The sequence below is a fragment of the Pituophis catenifer genome, unplaced genomic scaffold (assembly GCF_029215685.1).
Source record: "Pituophis catenifer annectens isolate HBS135680 unplaced genomic scaffold, rPitCat1.0.hap2 SCAF_10, whole genome shotgun sequence".
NCBI lineage: Eukaryota > Metazoa > Chordata > Lepidosauria > Squamata > Colubridae > Pituophis > Pituophis catenifer.
In genome coordinates, this window is record NW_027256890.1 from 8486343 (window position 1) to 8501923 (window position 15581).

A 15581-nucleotide genomic window follows, 5' to 3' on the forward strand; every position below is an offset into this window, starting at 1 on the left:
TCTGGCAATGATCTAGCTGGGCGTGTATGTATAAGCCACGTTCGTAGGATCGTGGTCAGGACAGATTGTGGTCAGGACACGCTCCATGGAAAGGGATGTCTTTCGGCAGCCTTTCTGTTCCCAGCTGTTGTGGCCCCTCCAGCAGCCGAATCAAAGGAGGAGGAGGAAGAGGCATTGGAGTCAGGGTCAGCATCAAGGCAACCTGAGAGCTCCGAGGGGGAAGAGGGAATGGAGCTGGCAGAGAGAGAGAGGTGGAGCCTGGGCCGTCCATCAGCCCTCAGATGGAGAGTCAACAGCCCCCAGGTCTGGAGGTGGCTGATGAGGAAGAGGAGGAACAGCTGGGTCCAGTGCCTGACACGCAGATGCACAGTAGGCAGAGGAGAGGAGAGCAGTGGAAATTTATGGGCCGGTCCTTGGGACGGAAGAACCACTGCTGCTGGAGAAGCCCCACCCTAGCTCTGGGGATAAAAGGCAGGGGGCGGAGATGAATACATGTGGCAGACAACTATTCCTCTCCCGGCCGGACAGACTTGTTAGCCTGCAGTGAGAGAGAAACTTTTTGCCGGGGCTGCCGGCGCTCCTAATAAAGGAATCTTTTGAGTTCACGTCAGAGGGTTTGTCGTGTTTGGGGAGGTGGGTCAGAACCCCAGCAATGGCTCCTCCATCACCTACTCATTCTTTTCTGCTGCCCATGGTGATCCGTGACTTACGACCACAACTGAGCGCAAAATTTCCATTGCTAAGCGAGACAGTTGTTAAGTGAGTTTTGCCCCAGTTTATGACCTTTCCTTGCCATGGTTGTTAAGTGGATCTGGCTTCCCCCTTGACTTTGCTGGTCAGAGGGTCGCAAAAGGGGATTACAGGACCCCGGGACACTGTCACCGTCAATATATAAATATATAAATATAAATATATAAATTCTATTCTATTCTATTCTATTCTATTCTATTCTATTCTATTCTATTCTATTCTATTCTATTCTATTGTACCCTACTCCTATTCTATTCTATTTTATTCTACTCTACTCCACTCCACCTATTCTATTCTATTCTATTCTATTCTATTCTATTCTATTCTATTCTATTCTATTCTATTCTATTCTATTCTATTCCACCCTACTTCTATTCTACTCTACTCCTATTCTATTTTATTCTACTCCACTCCACTTCACTCCACTCCATTCCATTCCTTATTTCTATTCTATTCTATTCTATTCTATTCTATTCTATTCTATTCTATTCTATTCTATTCTATTCTATTCTATTCTATTCTTTCTATTCTATTCTATTCTATTCTACTCCCATTCCATATTCTATTCTATTCTATTCTATTCTATTCTATTCTATTCTATTCTATTCTATTCTATTCTATTCTATTCTATTCCATTCCATTCCATTCCATTCCATTCCACTCCACTCCACTCCACTCCACTCCACTCTACTCTACTCTAATTCTCTTCTTATTGTATTTTATTCTATTAATTCTATTCTACTCTACTCTACTCTACTCTACTCTACTCTACTCTACTCTACTCTACTCTACTCTAATTCTGTTCTTATTGTATTGTATTCTATTCTATTCTATTTTAACACCTCATCCTCTACTATGGTTCCTTTCTCAACAGGAGCTATGAGGATCCCATTGAGAGCGAAATCGTCAACGAGAGGATTCCCTACTTGCACGGCAGCTATGCGGCACCTTTGGCGCAACCCGAAAGGGGTAGCATGGCCAGCATCGACCGCCTGGGCAAGCGCTCCCCCTCCATTGACAGCATTCGCAAAGACCCCCGGTGGCGAGACCCGGATCTCCCCGAAGTCATCGCCATGCTCAGCCACCCCATCGATCCCGTGAAATCCAACGCAGCAGCCTACCTCCAGCATCTCTGCTATGAGAACGATAAGATCAAGAAGGACGTGAGACATCTCAAGGGCATTCCCATCCTGGTGGGTCTGCTGGACCATCCCAAGCCTGAGGTCCACCGCAAAGCATGCGGGGCCCTCCGGAACATATCCTATGGGAAGGATAATGAGAACAAAGTGGCCATCAAGAACTGTGATGGGATCCCAGCTTTGATCCGGTTGTTGCGCAAGACGAGTGACATGGAAGTACGAGAACTCATTACAGGTCAGTAGTTGGGATTGTTTCTTCTTCTTCCTCTCCTCCTCCTCCTCCTCCTCCTCCTCCTCCTCCTCCTCCTCCTCCTCCTCCTCCTCCTCCTCCTCCTCCTCCTCTTCTCCTCCTCCTCCTCCTCCTCTTCCTCCTCCTCCTCCTCCTCCTCCTCCTCCTCCTCTTCTTCTTCTTCTTCTCCTTCTCCTCCTCCTCCTCCTCCTCCTCCTCTTCCTCCTCCTCCTCCTCCTCCTCCTCCTCCTCCTCCTCCTCCTCCTCCTCCTCCTCCTCCTCCTCCTCCTCCTCCTCCTCCTCCTCCTCCTCCTCTTCTTCTTCTTCTTCTTCTTCTTCTTCTTCTTCTTCTTCTTCTTCTTCTTCTCCTCCTCCTCCTCCTCCTCCTCCTCCTCCTCCTCCTCCTCCTCCTTCTTTTCATTACATACTAGACATACCTAGTTCCTGCAACTGTTCTTTGTATGTTTTAGCCTCCAGTCCCCTAATCCTCTTTGTCACTCTTCTCTGCACTCTTTCTAGAGTCTCCACATCTTTTTTACATCATGGCAACCAAAACTGAATGCAATATTCCAAGTGTGGCCTTACCAAGGCCTTATAAAATGGTATTAATACTTCGCATGCGTGCTCCAGTTTGGGCACTCGGTTCCAAAAAGATTCGCCATCACTGTCCTAGATTAAAAAACACTGAGGTTTGTCCAGTCAGCAAACTCAAGCTGTTCTGGGTAAATTTGTCGGTTGATTCAGCCACAATTCATAACATTTTTGTTTATGCCTCAGTTTGGATGTGGTCTCCTGAGGCTCCGAGAGAACATTGCATCTCCGCTGCTCGTTTTCTGATTCACAACACAGAGCGGAATGGGAACAAGGAGGCCCTAAAGAAAAAGAAAATAACGATGTGAGAAGGCAGCATATGGCCTGGCTTTTCTCGGCGTGATAAAAACTAGGTGTGGCATAAGAGTTCCCAATGGAGATCGGGTTGCAACGAACTCATTACCCTCCCTTGGAGAACAGCTGGAGGAACTGAGCATCTTAAGTGGCTTTTCTTTCCCCTCGGGGTATTTATCGCAAAGTAATTCTTGGGAGAGTTTGACAATGGTTCAGAGCTTGGTGGCAAAGAAAGCCGTAAGTCTGCAGAGCAGAAATCCCATTTTTGGGTCTGCGTTGGAATTTGCAAGAGGGTCAAGGGTGAAATGCTACCGGTTCAGAACGGTTCGGGCGAACCGCTATTTAAAAAATGCTACCAGTTCGGGCAAACTGGTATTTCCAGCAATCAGATGGATAATGAACAGCTGTGACGTGCGATTTATATTAGCCAGAACAGAGGCGGGGTTCAGCAGGTTCTGACCAGTTCTGGAGAACCGGTAGCGGACATTTTGAGTAGTTCGGAGAACCAGTAGTAAAAATTCTACAGACATAAACTCAGAACCTCAGCTCCCTGCCCGCCCCCCCACCCCCCCCAGCAAATATTTTGGTGCCAGCTTATCTACAAGACAAAAGACCTTCAACTCCAGGAGGATGGGATTATCCTTCAGGGCAAAGCCTTTCAGCCACAATAGGAAATTGCCCTTCATTGAATCACCCAGCAAGATTTAACCAAGCCTGGGACACAGACAACCTCAGGTATGAAGGCATAGCCCCATGGGAGTCTGACTGCAACCAATAGGATAAGCTCAAATTCAAAGCTGAAGAGAGGGTATAAATCAATCTCTCCCCTCTCCCTCTCCCTCTCTCCCTCCCTCTCCCTCCCTCTCTCCCCCTCTCTCCCTTCCTCTCTCTCTCTCCCCTCTCCCTCCCTCTCCGTCTCCCTCTCTCCCTTGCTCTCTCTCTCCCCTCTCCCACCCTCTCTGTCTCCCTCTCTCCCTCCATCTCTCTCTCTTCCCTCTCCCTCCCTCCCTCTCCATCTCCCTCCCTCTCTCCCCTCTCCCTCCCTCTCCGTCTCTGTCTCTCCCTCCCTCTCTCTCTCTCTCTCTCTCCCCTCTTCCTCTCTTTCCCCTTTCCCTCTCTCCCACCCTCTCTCTCTCTCTCTCCCCTCTCCCTCCCTCCGGTCTCTCTCTCTCTCTCTCTCTCTTCCATGTGCTCAATTGCCCAGGACCCCAAAAAACTCATGTGGTCCTGTCCACCATTAAACCATCTTTCCAAACAGCCTCCATGTTTCCCAGCGTCTTTCTCCCCACTTGGAACTGAACCCAGATGGACACTTCCTTCCAACAATTTACCTTGCTAAACCTGGTTTATTAATTTTATTGACAATTAACCTTGTTAAACAAACCCCAGTGGTATGGCTTGAACATGACCCTCAGCCGACCACGTTATTATTATTATTATTATTATTATTATTTTTGCGTTTGGAAAGTGACCACTCGTTTCTCAGCCTTTGCAAAAAAACAAACAAACATACAGTCTCAGGTTTTTTTTTTTCAAGCAGCATTAGTCGGAATAATTTCCTGCCGATTTCAAAACACATCGGTGAGTTTAAGTAGCGTTCTGAGTCTCCACCGTACATTACAAAGACCAAACATTTGGATAAATCTTTCATTACCGGCTTTGCAAATTGAATTATTTGCAAATTGAATATGGAATGCAGCCTTTTCTCGTTCTCGAATTGCGCTCGGCAATTACAATCTTAAAATAATAGTCATAATAACCTTTTTTTTTTTTTTTTTTTTTGCTCTTGAATATGAGGATGGCGGTAGTTGGTCTTGAAATGCACTGGCTTGGAAATTTTCGGCCCTTTACGATAACTGCTTGGGAAGAAATCAAAGATAATTGCCTGGTTTTTGTGCATTTCTTGAGAACTAATCGCTGTGACGCTGAGCCAGAAGGAACAATAAGGTTTCCCCCCCCCCCCAATTCTTGTCATCTCACCATTTACTGGCCAGAGAATAATAGAATAACAGAGCTGGAAGGGACTTTGGAGATCTTCTAGTTCAAGCTTTTGCTCAAGCCAGGAGACCCTCCCATTTCAGGCAAATGGTTGTCCAATCTCTTCTTAAAAGTCTCCAAGTTTTGGAGCACCCAAAACTTCTGGAGGCAACTCAGGGGCTGCCCCAAAGAAGAGGGAGTCAAGCTATTCTCCAAAGCACCTGAAGACAGAACAAGAAGCAATGGGTGGAAATTTTGGGCTCCGTCGTGGTCGTAAGTCGAGGCCTACCTGTAGTAATGGTTGTGATGGTTGTAAAAGCAAGCCACCCACAGGACCGACCTGATTTTACATCCATTTGGAAGCATAATGCAGACGAGGACGGCCGTTACGTTCCATCAATCTGCAGAGAGAGAGAGAGAGAGAGAGAGAGAGAGAGAGAGAGAGAGAGAGAGGGAGAGGGGACTCGTTTGGAGGTCACATTGAATCGGGGTATGTTTTAAATCATCCGAGATCAGTTTGCCCTTTCTGGCTCTGGAGCTGAAGTGCCACTTAAGCATTGCAAGCGGTTGGAGATAAAATTCCGTTTGGGACATGTTTCTTTTAACAATACCCCTAAAAACGATTGAATGCCGTTGCCCTTGGGATGCGAGAAGGCCTTGACTCCTAAAAATATAAATTTTCCAATCCGGATTAGGAGATGGTTCAGGAACTTTTCTTTCCCGTCTGGTTTTTTTTTCATGGTTGGGTTTGATGGGAGTATTTGAGTTTCAATCAGCGGTGAAATCCACTGACCTTTGCTACTGGTTCGGGAACAGGAGCGCGGAAGGTTAAAAAAAAAAAACAGGATGTAATGACATCCCGGTGGGTGAATGGAGCCTCCCGCCCCCGGCGCTACAGGTTCAGCAAGCCAGATAGAACCGGGCGGATTTCACTGCTGGTTTTAATAGAAGAGAATATATGTAGCTCAGGGTTTAACTGTGGGGTCCTTGATGCTTTCTGAACTTGGTGGTTTTCTTGCAGATGTTTCATGACCAAACTAGGTAGTATCATCAGTGTTACCAGTGTTAGAAGGGGCTGCATTTGTGGAGGTGGAGGAGGAGGTCCTTGATGCTTTCTGAGCTTGGTAGTTTTCTTGCAGATGTTTCATAACCAAACTAGGGAACATCATCAGTATCTTGTTTCCTTTTTGGCGTCTTGATTATTTTTGAATGGCATGTAGATGTTGTTTATCTCGATGTGCCCGTTGATGGCCAATTTGTCCGAGTGCCAAAAAGGACTGCTCTGTTTGGATCACAGTATTTAAATCGCGTTGCTTTCCCCTTTGCAACATGACCCACAGGGCAAACCTAGAGCCAGTTTAGATTAGTGGGTAAGGCAGCAAACTAGAAAGTGAGCGATCGTGAGTTCAAATCCTCCCTTAGCCACGAAAGCCAACCGACAACACTCAATCCCAACCCACCTCGCGGGATGGTTGTGAGAAAAATAAGAGGAGCAAGGCATGTTAGATGTGTTCACCACCTTGAGTTATTTGTAAAAATAATAACGATGAGATACAAATAAACAAGGGACATGGTGGCTCAGTGGCTAAGACGCTTAGCTTGTCGATCGAAAGGTCGGCAGTTCAGCAGTTCGAATCCCTAGTGCCGCGTAACGGGGTGAGCTCCCGTTACTTGTCCCAGCTTCTGCCAACCTAGCAGTTCGAAAGCACATAAAAAATGCAAGTAGAAAAATAGGGACCGCCTTTGGTGGGAAGGGAACAGCATTCCGTGCGCCTTTGGCATTGAGTCATGCCGGCCACATGACCACGGAGACGTCTTCAGACAGCGCTGGCTCTTCGGCTTTAAAATGGAGATGAGCACTGCCCCCTAGAGTCGGGAACGACTAGCACATATGTGTAAGGGGAACCTTTACCTTTACAAACAAACAAATAAGCTTATACATGTTTTCCTGCTCATTTCTATCGACTGTTTTCCACTGTTTCGTCCTACTCAAGGCACCCTCTGGAACCTGTCATCTTACGAACCCCTCAAAATGGTGATCATTAACCACGGTCTTCAGACGCTGACCAATGAAGTGATCATCCCTCATTCGGGGTGGGAGAATGAGCCGAACGAAGATTCGAAGCCTCGCGACGCGGAGTGGAGTACAGTCTTCAAGAATACGTCAGGATGTCTGAGGTGAGAAACGGGGAGTCCGTACGGCAGTTCCATTGGCCAAAGGGAGGGAAACGGAAGCCGAAATGGCATTCAGTTAGTTCAGGTAACCAGATGGTGTAGGGACTCCTGCTTGGGCAGGGGGTTGGACTAGATGACCTACAAGGTCCCTTCCAACTCTGTTAATCTGAATCTTATCTGTTTTATAGTCGGTGCTGGGGAATATTTGGTTGAATTTAGCATAAACCTGTTTTGGTGTAAAATAGTCGCTCAGTGGCTAAGACGCTGAGCTTGCTGATCGAAAGGTCAGCAGTTTGGTGGTTCGAATCCCTAGTGCCGCGTAACAGGGTGAGCTCCCGTGACTTGTCTCAGCTTCTGCCAACCTAGCAGTTCGAAAGCAGGTAAAAAAATGCAAGTAGAAAAAATAGGGACCACCTTTGGTGGGAAGGGAACAGCGTTCCGTGCGCCTTTGACGTTGAGTCATGCTGGTCACATGACCACAAAGACGTCATCGGACAGTGCTGGCTCTTTGGCTTTGAAACGGAAATGAGCACCGCCCCCTAGAGTCGGGAACGACTAGCACATATGTGCGAGGGGATCCTTTGCCTTTACCTTTTAGTTACCTTTGCTTGTAGAGCTACAGTCTTGCATTCGAAGTAGGCAAATATATTCCGAGAAGAATTTTAAACTCAATATGGTCCAGAGTTACCCTGAGATAAGATGGGGGGCCAATACAATGAATGAATGAATGAATGAATGAATGAATGAATGAATGAATGAGAAAGAAAGAAAGAAAGAAAGAAAGAAAGAAAGAAAGAACAATGGATTGACACAGCCAGTTTGGGGGCGGATTAACTGTTTTATAGCTGATAAAGAGCATCTATCTATCTATCATCTATCCATCCACCCATCATCTATCTATCTATCTATCCATCCATCCATCCATCCATCCATCCATCCATCCATCCATCCGCCTGCCCGCCCGTCCATTATATCTATCTATCCATCCATCCATCATCTATCTATCTATCTATCTATCTATCTATCTATCTATCTATCTATCTATCTATCTATCTATCCATCTATCTATCCAGCCAGCCAGCCAGCCATCTGCCCGCCTATCCATTATATCTATCCATCCATCATCTATCTATCTATCTATCTATCTATCTATCTATCTATCCAGCCAGCCATGCACCCATCATCTATCTATCCATCCATCCATCCATCCGCCAGCCCATCTATCTATCTATCTATCTATCTATCTATCTATCTATCTATCTATCTATTTATCATCTATCTTATCTATCCACCTGCCCATCCATCCATCCATCCATCCATCCATCCATCCATCCATCCATCTTATTGCATTCTTTTCTGGACCTTTGAACCAACCAGCAGCAAGAACTGAAGTGGTGGTAGTTTAGGGGTAAAAAAAGATTGATTGACCTCATTTTGAGGCATTCTGTGTTACGTTTGATCAGTTTTTTAGGCCGATATAAATAAAGAAGAGAAAATGAAACGAATCACTCAGCATATATTTTATGTGCTTCCATAGCTCGGCACCCAGGCATCCTATAATAATAGAGATTTGTAAATGCTGACAGGGCAGTGACAAACGTTGATTGATCATCCATGCAAGAAACAAATAGATGGGTATTTTTAACTTCTACTTGAACGGAGACAAATTCCTGGTGGGAAAAAATGAAGTGAAAAGCCACAGAAAAACAAAAGAGAGAGGCAAAAAGGGGAAAGGAATAGAATACATAAATATAAATGTATACATCACAGTATAATGGTGAAAAGAAGGAGTAGGCGAGACATGGTAGCAGACTTCCAATATTTGAGGGGCTGCCACAAAGAAGAGGAAGTCAAAGCCACCTGAAGGCAGGACAAGAAGCAATGGATGGAAACTCATCAAGGAGAGAAGCAACTTAGAACTAAGGAGAAATTTCCTGACAGTTAGAACAATTAATCAGTGGAACAACTTGCCTCCAGAAGTTGTGAATGTTCCAACACTGGAAGTTTTTAAGAAGAGGTTGGATAACCATTTGTCTGAAGTGGTGTAGGGTCTCCTGCCTACGCAGGGGGTTGGACTAGAAGACCTCCAAGGTCCCTTCCAATTCTATTATTCCCTCCTCATTTGTATTGCTACCTTTCTTTTTTTTTAAAAAAAATATTAATATTGTTATTGCTGTTGCATCAATACCAAGGTGAGGCTCTACGTGAATGTTGAAAAGACGAGTGTGTCCTGCAATCTTGGCTCTGGTGAAGACTTGTAACACCTTGCCAAGTTAATCGTGTTATTTTTGGCTTCCTGTTGCTGGACGTTAGGGCTTCCTAAATAGGCACGTTCCTGGCATAGCAAGCCTTAGAAATGGGCCGTAGCAAAACCAGCTTATATTATGAGATCTTGAATGCCTTTTGCTTTCGGGGCAAATAAACGTTCCCTCCGAGAGATTTCCTGGGAATGGATGTGTTCCCCTTCCATTCCCTCATGAAGAAGTTGAAGAAAATAGAATAACAGAGTTGGAAGGGACCTTGGAGGTCTTCTAGTCCAACCCCCTGCTCAGGCAGGAAGCCCTACACCACTTCAGACAAAGGGTTGTCCAACCTCTTCTTAAAAACTTCCAGTGTTGGAGCAGCCACAACCTCTGGAGGCAAGTCGTTCCACTGATTCATTGTTCTCATTGTCAGGAAATTTCTCCTTAGTTCTAGGTTGCTTCTTTCCTTGATTAGTTTCCACCCAGAGGTGGGTTTCAGCAGGTTCTGACCAGTTCTGGAGAACAGTAGTAAAAATTCTGACGGGCCCCGCCACCATCTATTCTCTGCCTCCCGAGTCCCAGCTGATTGGGAGAAAATGGGGATTTTGCAGTATCCTTCCCCTGGAATGAGATGGGAATGGAGATTTTGCAGTATCCTTCCCCTGGAGTGGGGTGGAAATGGAGATTTTGCAGTATCCTTCCCCTGGAGTGGGGTGGGAATGGAGATTTTGCAGTATCCTTCCCCTGCCACGCCCACCAAGTCATGCCCACCAAGTTATGCCCACAGAACCGGTAGTAAAAAAATTGTTTGAATCCCACCACGGATGTAGGATCTGCTTTGGGTGGGATCTGTTTTTGGAGGCACTGGTCTACCCATTTATTTTTGCAGGCACTGGTCTACTCATTTGTTTTTGGAGGCACTGATCAGCTGTAGGGCAGCCCTTTGAAGCCCCGTGGCAAGAGTTTAAACAGGTTTTTTCCTTCTAGCCCATCAGCTGGGACTCAGGAGCAGCAATAGATTGGGGGTGGGGCCAAATAAAAGGTAAGAATAACACAGGAGGGGGCAGGGGGCAGAACCGGTTCGATGATGTCATATCGTCACTGCTACCGGCTCGGCGGAACCGGTCGGAACCAGGAGGAACCCACCACTGATACGGGCGTCCCGAATCGCTTCATTTCCAATGCTCTGGACTTCTAGCCCAGCAGCTTCTCCTGGGAATCAAGGCGGAAAGTAAGGAAGACCGTTCTACGCCGCCTCATTGGTGGAATAATCATTAATCCCCCCGAAGGAAGACGCGGCCTTCTCTGTTAGGATCCAGGCGTCGTCATTTTTTTTTTTAGACCGATGCACCAGGCTTGGTCAGAGCTGAGCAAACATTAGAAGTGACCTTTTCTGGGCTCTGAATTTAGTGCTCTGCTTCCTGCAGATGGTTAAGGAGCTCAGGAATAGATTAGATTATTCCCTCATTGCAGGGATTTTTTTGTGTGTGTGCTTTGCCTACGACGGAACCAGAATCGACTGCAAAAAAAAATTGAATCCACCCGTTTCAGTGGTGAAATGTAAAATTTGTTACTACGGGTTCTGTGGGCGTGGCTTGGGGGGGGTAATATGAGTGGGCGTGGCCAACTTTTTTTTTTTTTTTTTTTTTTACTTTTAAAACCCTCTTCGGTGAAGAGCTTGTAAAAAAATGCTTTCAAAAGCCTCTGACGATCCCAGCTGACTTGACTGATTGGCAGAGGCTTTTTTTTTTAAAAGCCTCTGACGATCCCAGCTGACTTGACTGATTGGCAGAGGCTTTTTTTTTAAAGCCTCTGACGATCTCAGATGAGCCGCGCGATCATCAGAGGCTTTTTTTAAAAAACTTTTAAAAGCATTTTTTCGGCCAAAGAGGTTGTAGAAAAAATGCTTTTAAAAATAAAAAAAAAAAGCCTCTGATGATTGCGCGGCTCAGCTGGGCAATGGGGGGGGGGGCAGGGATTTTTCCTACCGGTTCTCCGAACCACCCGCCTCCATCACTACCGGATCAGGCGATCCGGTCCGAACTGGGAGCATTTCACCCCTGACCCATTTCTTTGCCTAGCAGAGGGTGAAAAATAACGATCTTTCAATTTCAGGGAGGGCACATTGTGACGGAAAGATAAGGAAAAGTAACAATTAGAGGCGAACCGGTAGCTCCGATGATCTCCGCCCCCCCCCCCATCACCCCTGCAGTTTACTTACCTTTATCTTCTCAGCTGATTGTCGCGGCGGTGCAAATTGCCACGCATCAGCTGTGTTACTCCCAAGTGGTAACACAGAAGATTAGTATTTGTAAAACTGTGCACGCATGCGTGAAGCACGGGATCACCGAACCGGTTGTTAGAATGACAGCTTCCCACCACTGGTAACAATGGACCATCAGAACAATAGTTAACTATAGTTAAATAACACATTTGGCCATTTGTCTGAAGATGTTTTAGTACTTTTGGTGCTCTCTAAGCTTGTACCCTGTTTCCCCCAAAATAAGACATCCCCTGATAAGAAGCCCAATCGGGCTTTTGAGTGCATGGCAATAAGGCCAAGCGCTTATTTCAGGGTTCAAAAAAAAAAATAAGACGGGGTCTTATTTTCGGGGAAACACGGTAGACATTTCATTACCCTACTAGGTAATATCATCAGTGCTAGAAGGGAGGAAGGTTTGATTGATGCAAATGAGTGTGGGGTTTGCTCCCTGCTTATATACACTTGCTGTGAGAGAAAGTCTGGGAAAGGAGCCAGGTGGGAGGAGTCAACCAGGCTCAAGGTTGACTCAGCCTTCCATCCTTCCGAGGTAGGTAAAATGAGGACCCGGTTTGTGGGGGCAATAAACTGACTTTGTATAAAATAGAACACTGCTTGGGGGGGCCAAAAGCCCTACTAAGAAAGTATATATCCCAAGCTACAAATATTCTCTCCTATTGGAAGATACTTTAGTTTGGATGCGGCCTAGAATTAGACAGGCCTTGGTGATCCTTTCTAGTTGCCTGATGTTCCAGCTGTCATACTCTTTCCTGTGGGTGGGTATAAACTTGATGGCATCTTGAGCGAAACTGAACATAGTGTTCTGGCCCACCAGTACCCAGCACAGCTGGCAGCAGATTTGGACAGTGAGGAGGTTGGGGAGGAACATGGGCCAATCTTGGAGTCTGGGGAAGGCTCTGATGAGGGCTCTGCATCGGAGGCAGAGAGAGGGCCAGGGCCGTCCGACAGTTATCAGCTGCCTTCGGAGTTGGATATCAGTGGGGCAGAAGAACAGCTGGAGCCTGTTCCCAGTGTGCGCAGGCGCAGAGCTGCCAGGAGAAGGGAACAGCTAAGGAACAAGGGTCGACTCAGGAGTAAAGCCACAGGTGGACGGTGAATGGCCCCTCCCAGAGGGAATAAAAGAGGAGCGAAAGGGGAGGGGAGTTTGCAGGAGACACTTCGTTTATTCCTGCATCCTTGCCAAGTATTGCGGCATCTGAAAGATATCGCCCTGGCCACTCTCCAAACCTGATAAAGGTCGGTAATTGTGAACTATCTTGAAAAATTGTTGAAGAGGAAAGACTTTGCCGGAGAGGAATTCACTGTCAATTAAATAAAAGGGATTTATCGGGACGAGGACTCAGCTTCGTGCTGCTGGGGGAAGCCTAGGCCAGTTGGTTGATCTTCCGGTCCTGTGCTTTGTCCCTGTGACTTGTGCATAAGGGAATCATATTCTCCATAAGAACTCCAGATTGCCAGATCGGTCGGTGTTGATGTTCCTGTGGTGCGATAAATACAAGCTTCTCTCCTTCTGCGAAGCACTAAAACATGTCACAAATATGGTGGACACCAGCTGAGAATAAATTTTGCAGTCATGCATTTGTCCTTTTCACGGTTTTATTTATTTATTTATTTATTTATTTATTTATTTATTTATTTATTTATTTATTTATTTAAATTTGTATACCGCCCTTCTCCAGCAGGACTCAGGACGGTGAATAGCCAGAATAAAACAGAACATACAAAATTTAAAAACAGTTGAAAAATAATTAAATATTTTGGCCGCAATTTAAAACAACCCAATTAAAATCAATTAAATTTAACCAAAAACAGTGGGATCAAGCCAGCCCGGTTGCCAACATCACATTGGAGCTATAAAAAAAAAAAAAAGCAACCCAACCCCAAGGTTTAATGAAGTAAAAGTAGTAAAAGAGAAAAGATAAGGTCGCTTTGAAGTTTAGGATAAACAAAATGTAGAGTTTGATGGGGGCCTTTTTTTCTTTTGAGACTTTCTTCCTTTTTTGATCCCGGGCGAGCCCTGACGAGGAAAAGCTTTGATACAATTAAGTCAGGAAACCAGAGCTGAATTTCAAAGATCAAGGTTGTTAGAAGCATGTTCTCAATAACTTATTGATGGCTCTTCGCAGCGCGCATGTGCAGCCCTCGACGACAGCTGCTGCCGTTCCAGAAAATATTTTTTGCACAATTTTTTTTTATTGCATTGCTAGCCTAATGGCTTTGGTCAGCTAGATGGCAATATCTGGCTGACCTTGGTTGATTTTGAAAAGCTAAGTAGCATCAGAGCCGGTTATTTCCTGGAGGAGAGATCTCAAAAAACACCCCGAGGCTGTGTAAACCGGGAAGTTGAGAAAACAAGGAAAAGCCATTTCTTTAATGTTGCCAAGAGTGCTACACGGATGTATGCAGTGGTGACATTCAAATTTTTTCTCTACTGGTTCTGTGGGCGTGGCTTGATGGTGGTGGAGTTCTGTGGCTGAGTGGGCATGGCCAATTTAATTTAATTAATTCAATTAATTCAATTTATATGCCGCCCCTCTCCGAAGACTCAGGGCGGCTCACAATACATTTTAAAAAATCATTATAAAAAAACATTTAAAAATTAAAAACATTAAAAACATTAAAAACTCATTCACGCCATTCATGGCCGGATCTCGCCAGATCACAAGAGCGAAATCAACGGCCCCAGGCCTGCCGGAAAAGCCAGGTCTTCACCGCTTTTCGGAAGGCTAATAGGGTGGGGATGGTCTGGACCTCAGGAGGTAACTGGTTCCAGAGAGCTGGGGCAGCCACAGAGAAGGCCCTCCCCCGCGGGCCCGCCAGCCGGCATTGTTTAGCTGATGGGACCCGGAGGAGACCAACTCTGTGGGATCTTACCGGTCGCTGGGAGCTATGTGGCAGAAGGCGGTCTCGAAGATAACCTGGCCCTAAGCCATGTAGGGCTTTAAAGGTAATAACCAACACCTTGAATTGCATCCGGAGACCAGTAGGGAGCCAGTGCAGCTCGCGGAGAATTGGTGTAATGTGTGTGTATCTAGGTGCACCCACAACAGCTTGCGCGGCTGCGTTCTGGACCAACTGTAGTCTCCGAACTCGATGTCACTCATGCCCACTCGGTCACATGACCCCACGCCCACAGAACCCAGTAGGAAAAAAATGTGTGTATGAGCACCAGAAGGGCTCATAGTGAATGCTGTGGCAGAGGAGCTGCTGCTCCTTTTATGCCCCCCCCCACCAGCCCCCTCCCTCCCGGGGTTCGAAGTGTCTTAAAGGGACAGGCTTCAGCAGCTCCGCTGTGAATGGAGGGAGAAAAGTTCAGATGCTCTCTGCTGCAGCATTTAACGTTGAATGGGTCGAGCGGCTGGAAGGGACGAGCAAGTGGCCGGAAGGTGTGAGCGGCAACCAGGCAGTAGTGGGCAGGACCAACCAGGGGTGGTGGTTTTTACCGGTTCGGCAAACCGATTCAAATTGTCCCTACCGGTTCGCCCAAGCCTGTCTGAACCGGTTGAATTTCACCCCTGGATGTGTGTGCGTTTTGGTCCCGGAAAAAATCCAGCTTTTTATTTTTCACTCCTTGTCAGGCATGAAAGGATGACGTCCATGTATAAAGGTCCAATGAAACTGATTTATTGCTAAAAGCCGATGAACAGGAATCTTCTCAACTAGAGGCCGGCACCTGGTTAGAGTTAGATAAGGGTCAACGGAATTCAAGGGAGGTTGGATTTAGTTCATTTGTGGCTATGTAGGGATTCAATTGCTTTAGTCTGGCCAGATTCTGTCTATAGATGAAGAACTATTTAAAAAACCCCTACTCTTAAGTCACTCTACTTATCATTCTTGGTTCTCGGAGCCCGTCAAGGAGAACAGCACTTAGACTTATATACCACTTCATAGAGCTTTTACAG

At 46.1% G+C, this 15581-nt stretch overlaps 1 protein-coding gene across 4 annotated transcripts in view; it reads left to right on the forward strand.

Annotated features, from left to right (window-relative positions):
• ARVCF (ARVCF delta catenin family member) overlaps positions 1-15581 on the forward strand; it is a 190190-nt gene that overhangs the window by 104890 nt on the left and 69719 nt on the right. For all 4 annotated transcript variants that reach the window (XM_070951414.1, XM_070951416.1, XM_070951415.1 and 1 more), the window contains exons 4-5: positions 1625-2124; positions 6975-7158. In XM_070951414.1, coding sequence (XP_070807515.1) covers positions 1625-2124; positions 6975-7158 — 684 coding nt within the window. The remainder of the gene's footprint in view (positions 1-1624; positions 2125-6974; positions 7159-15581) is intronic.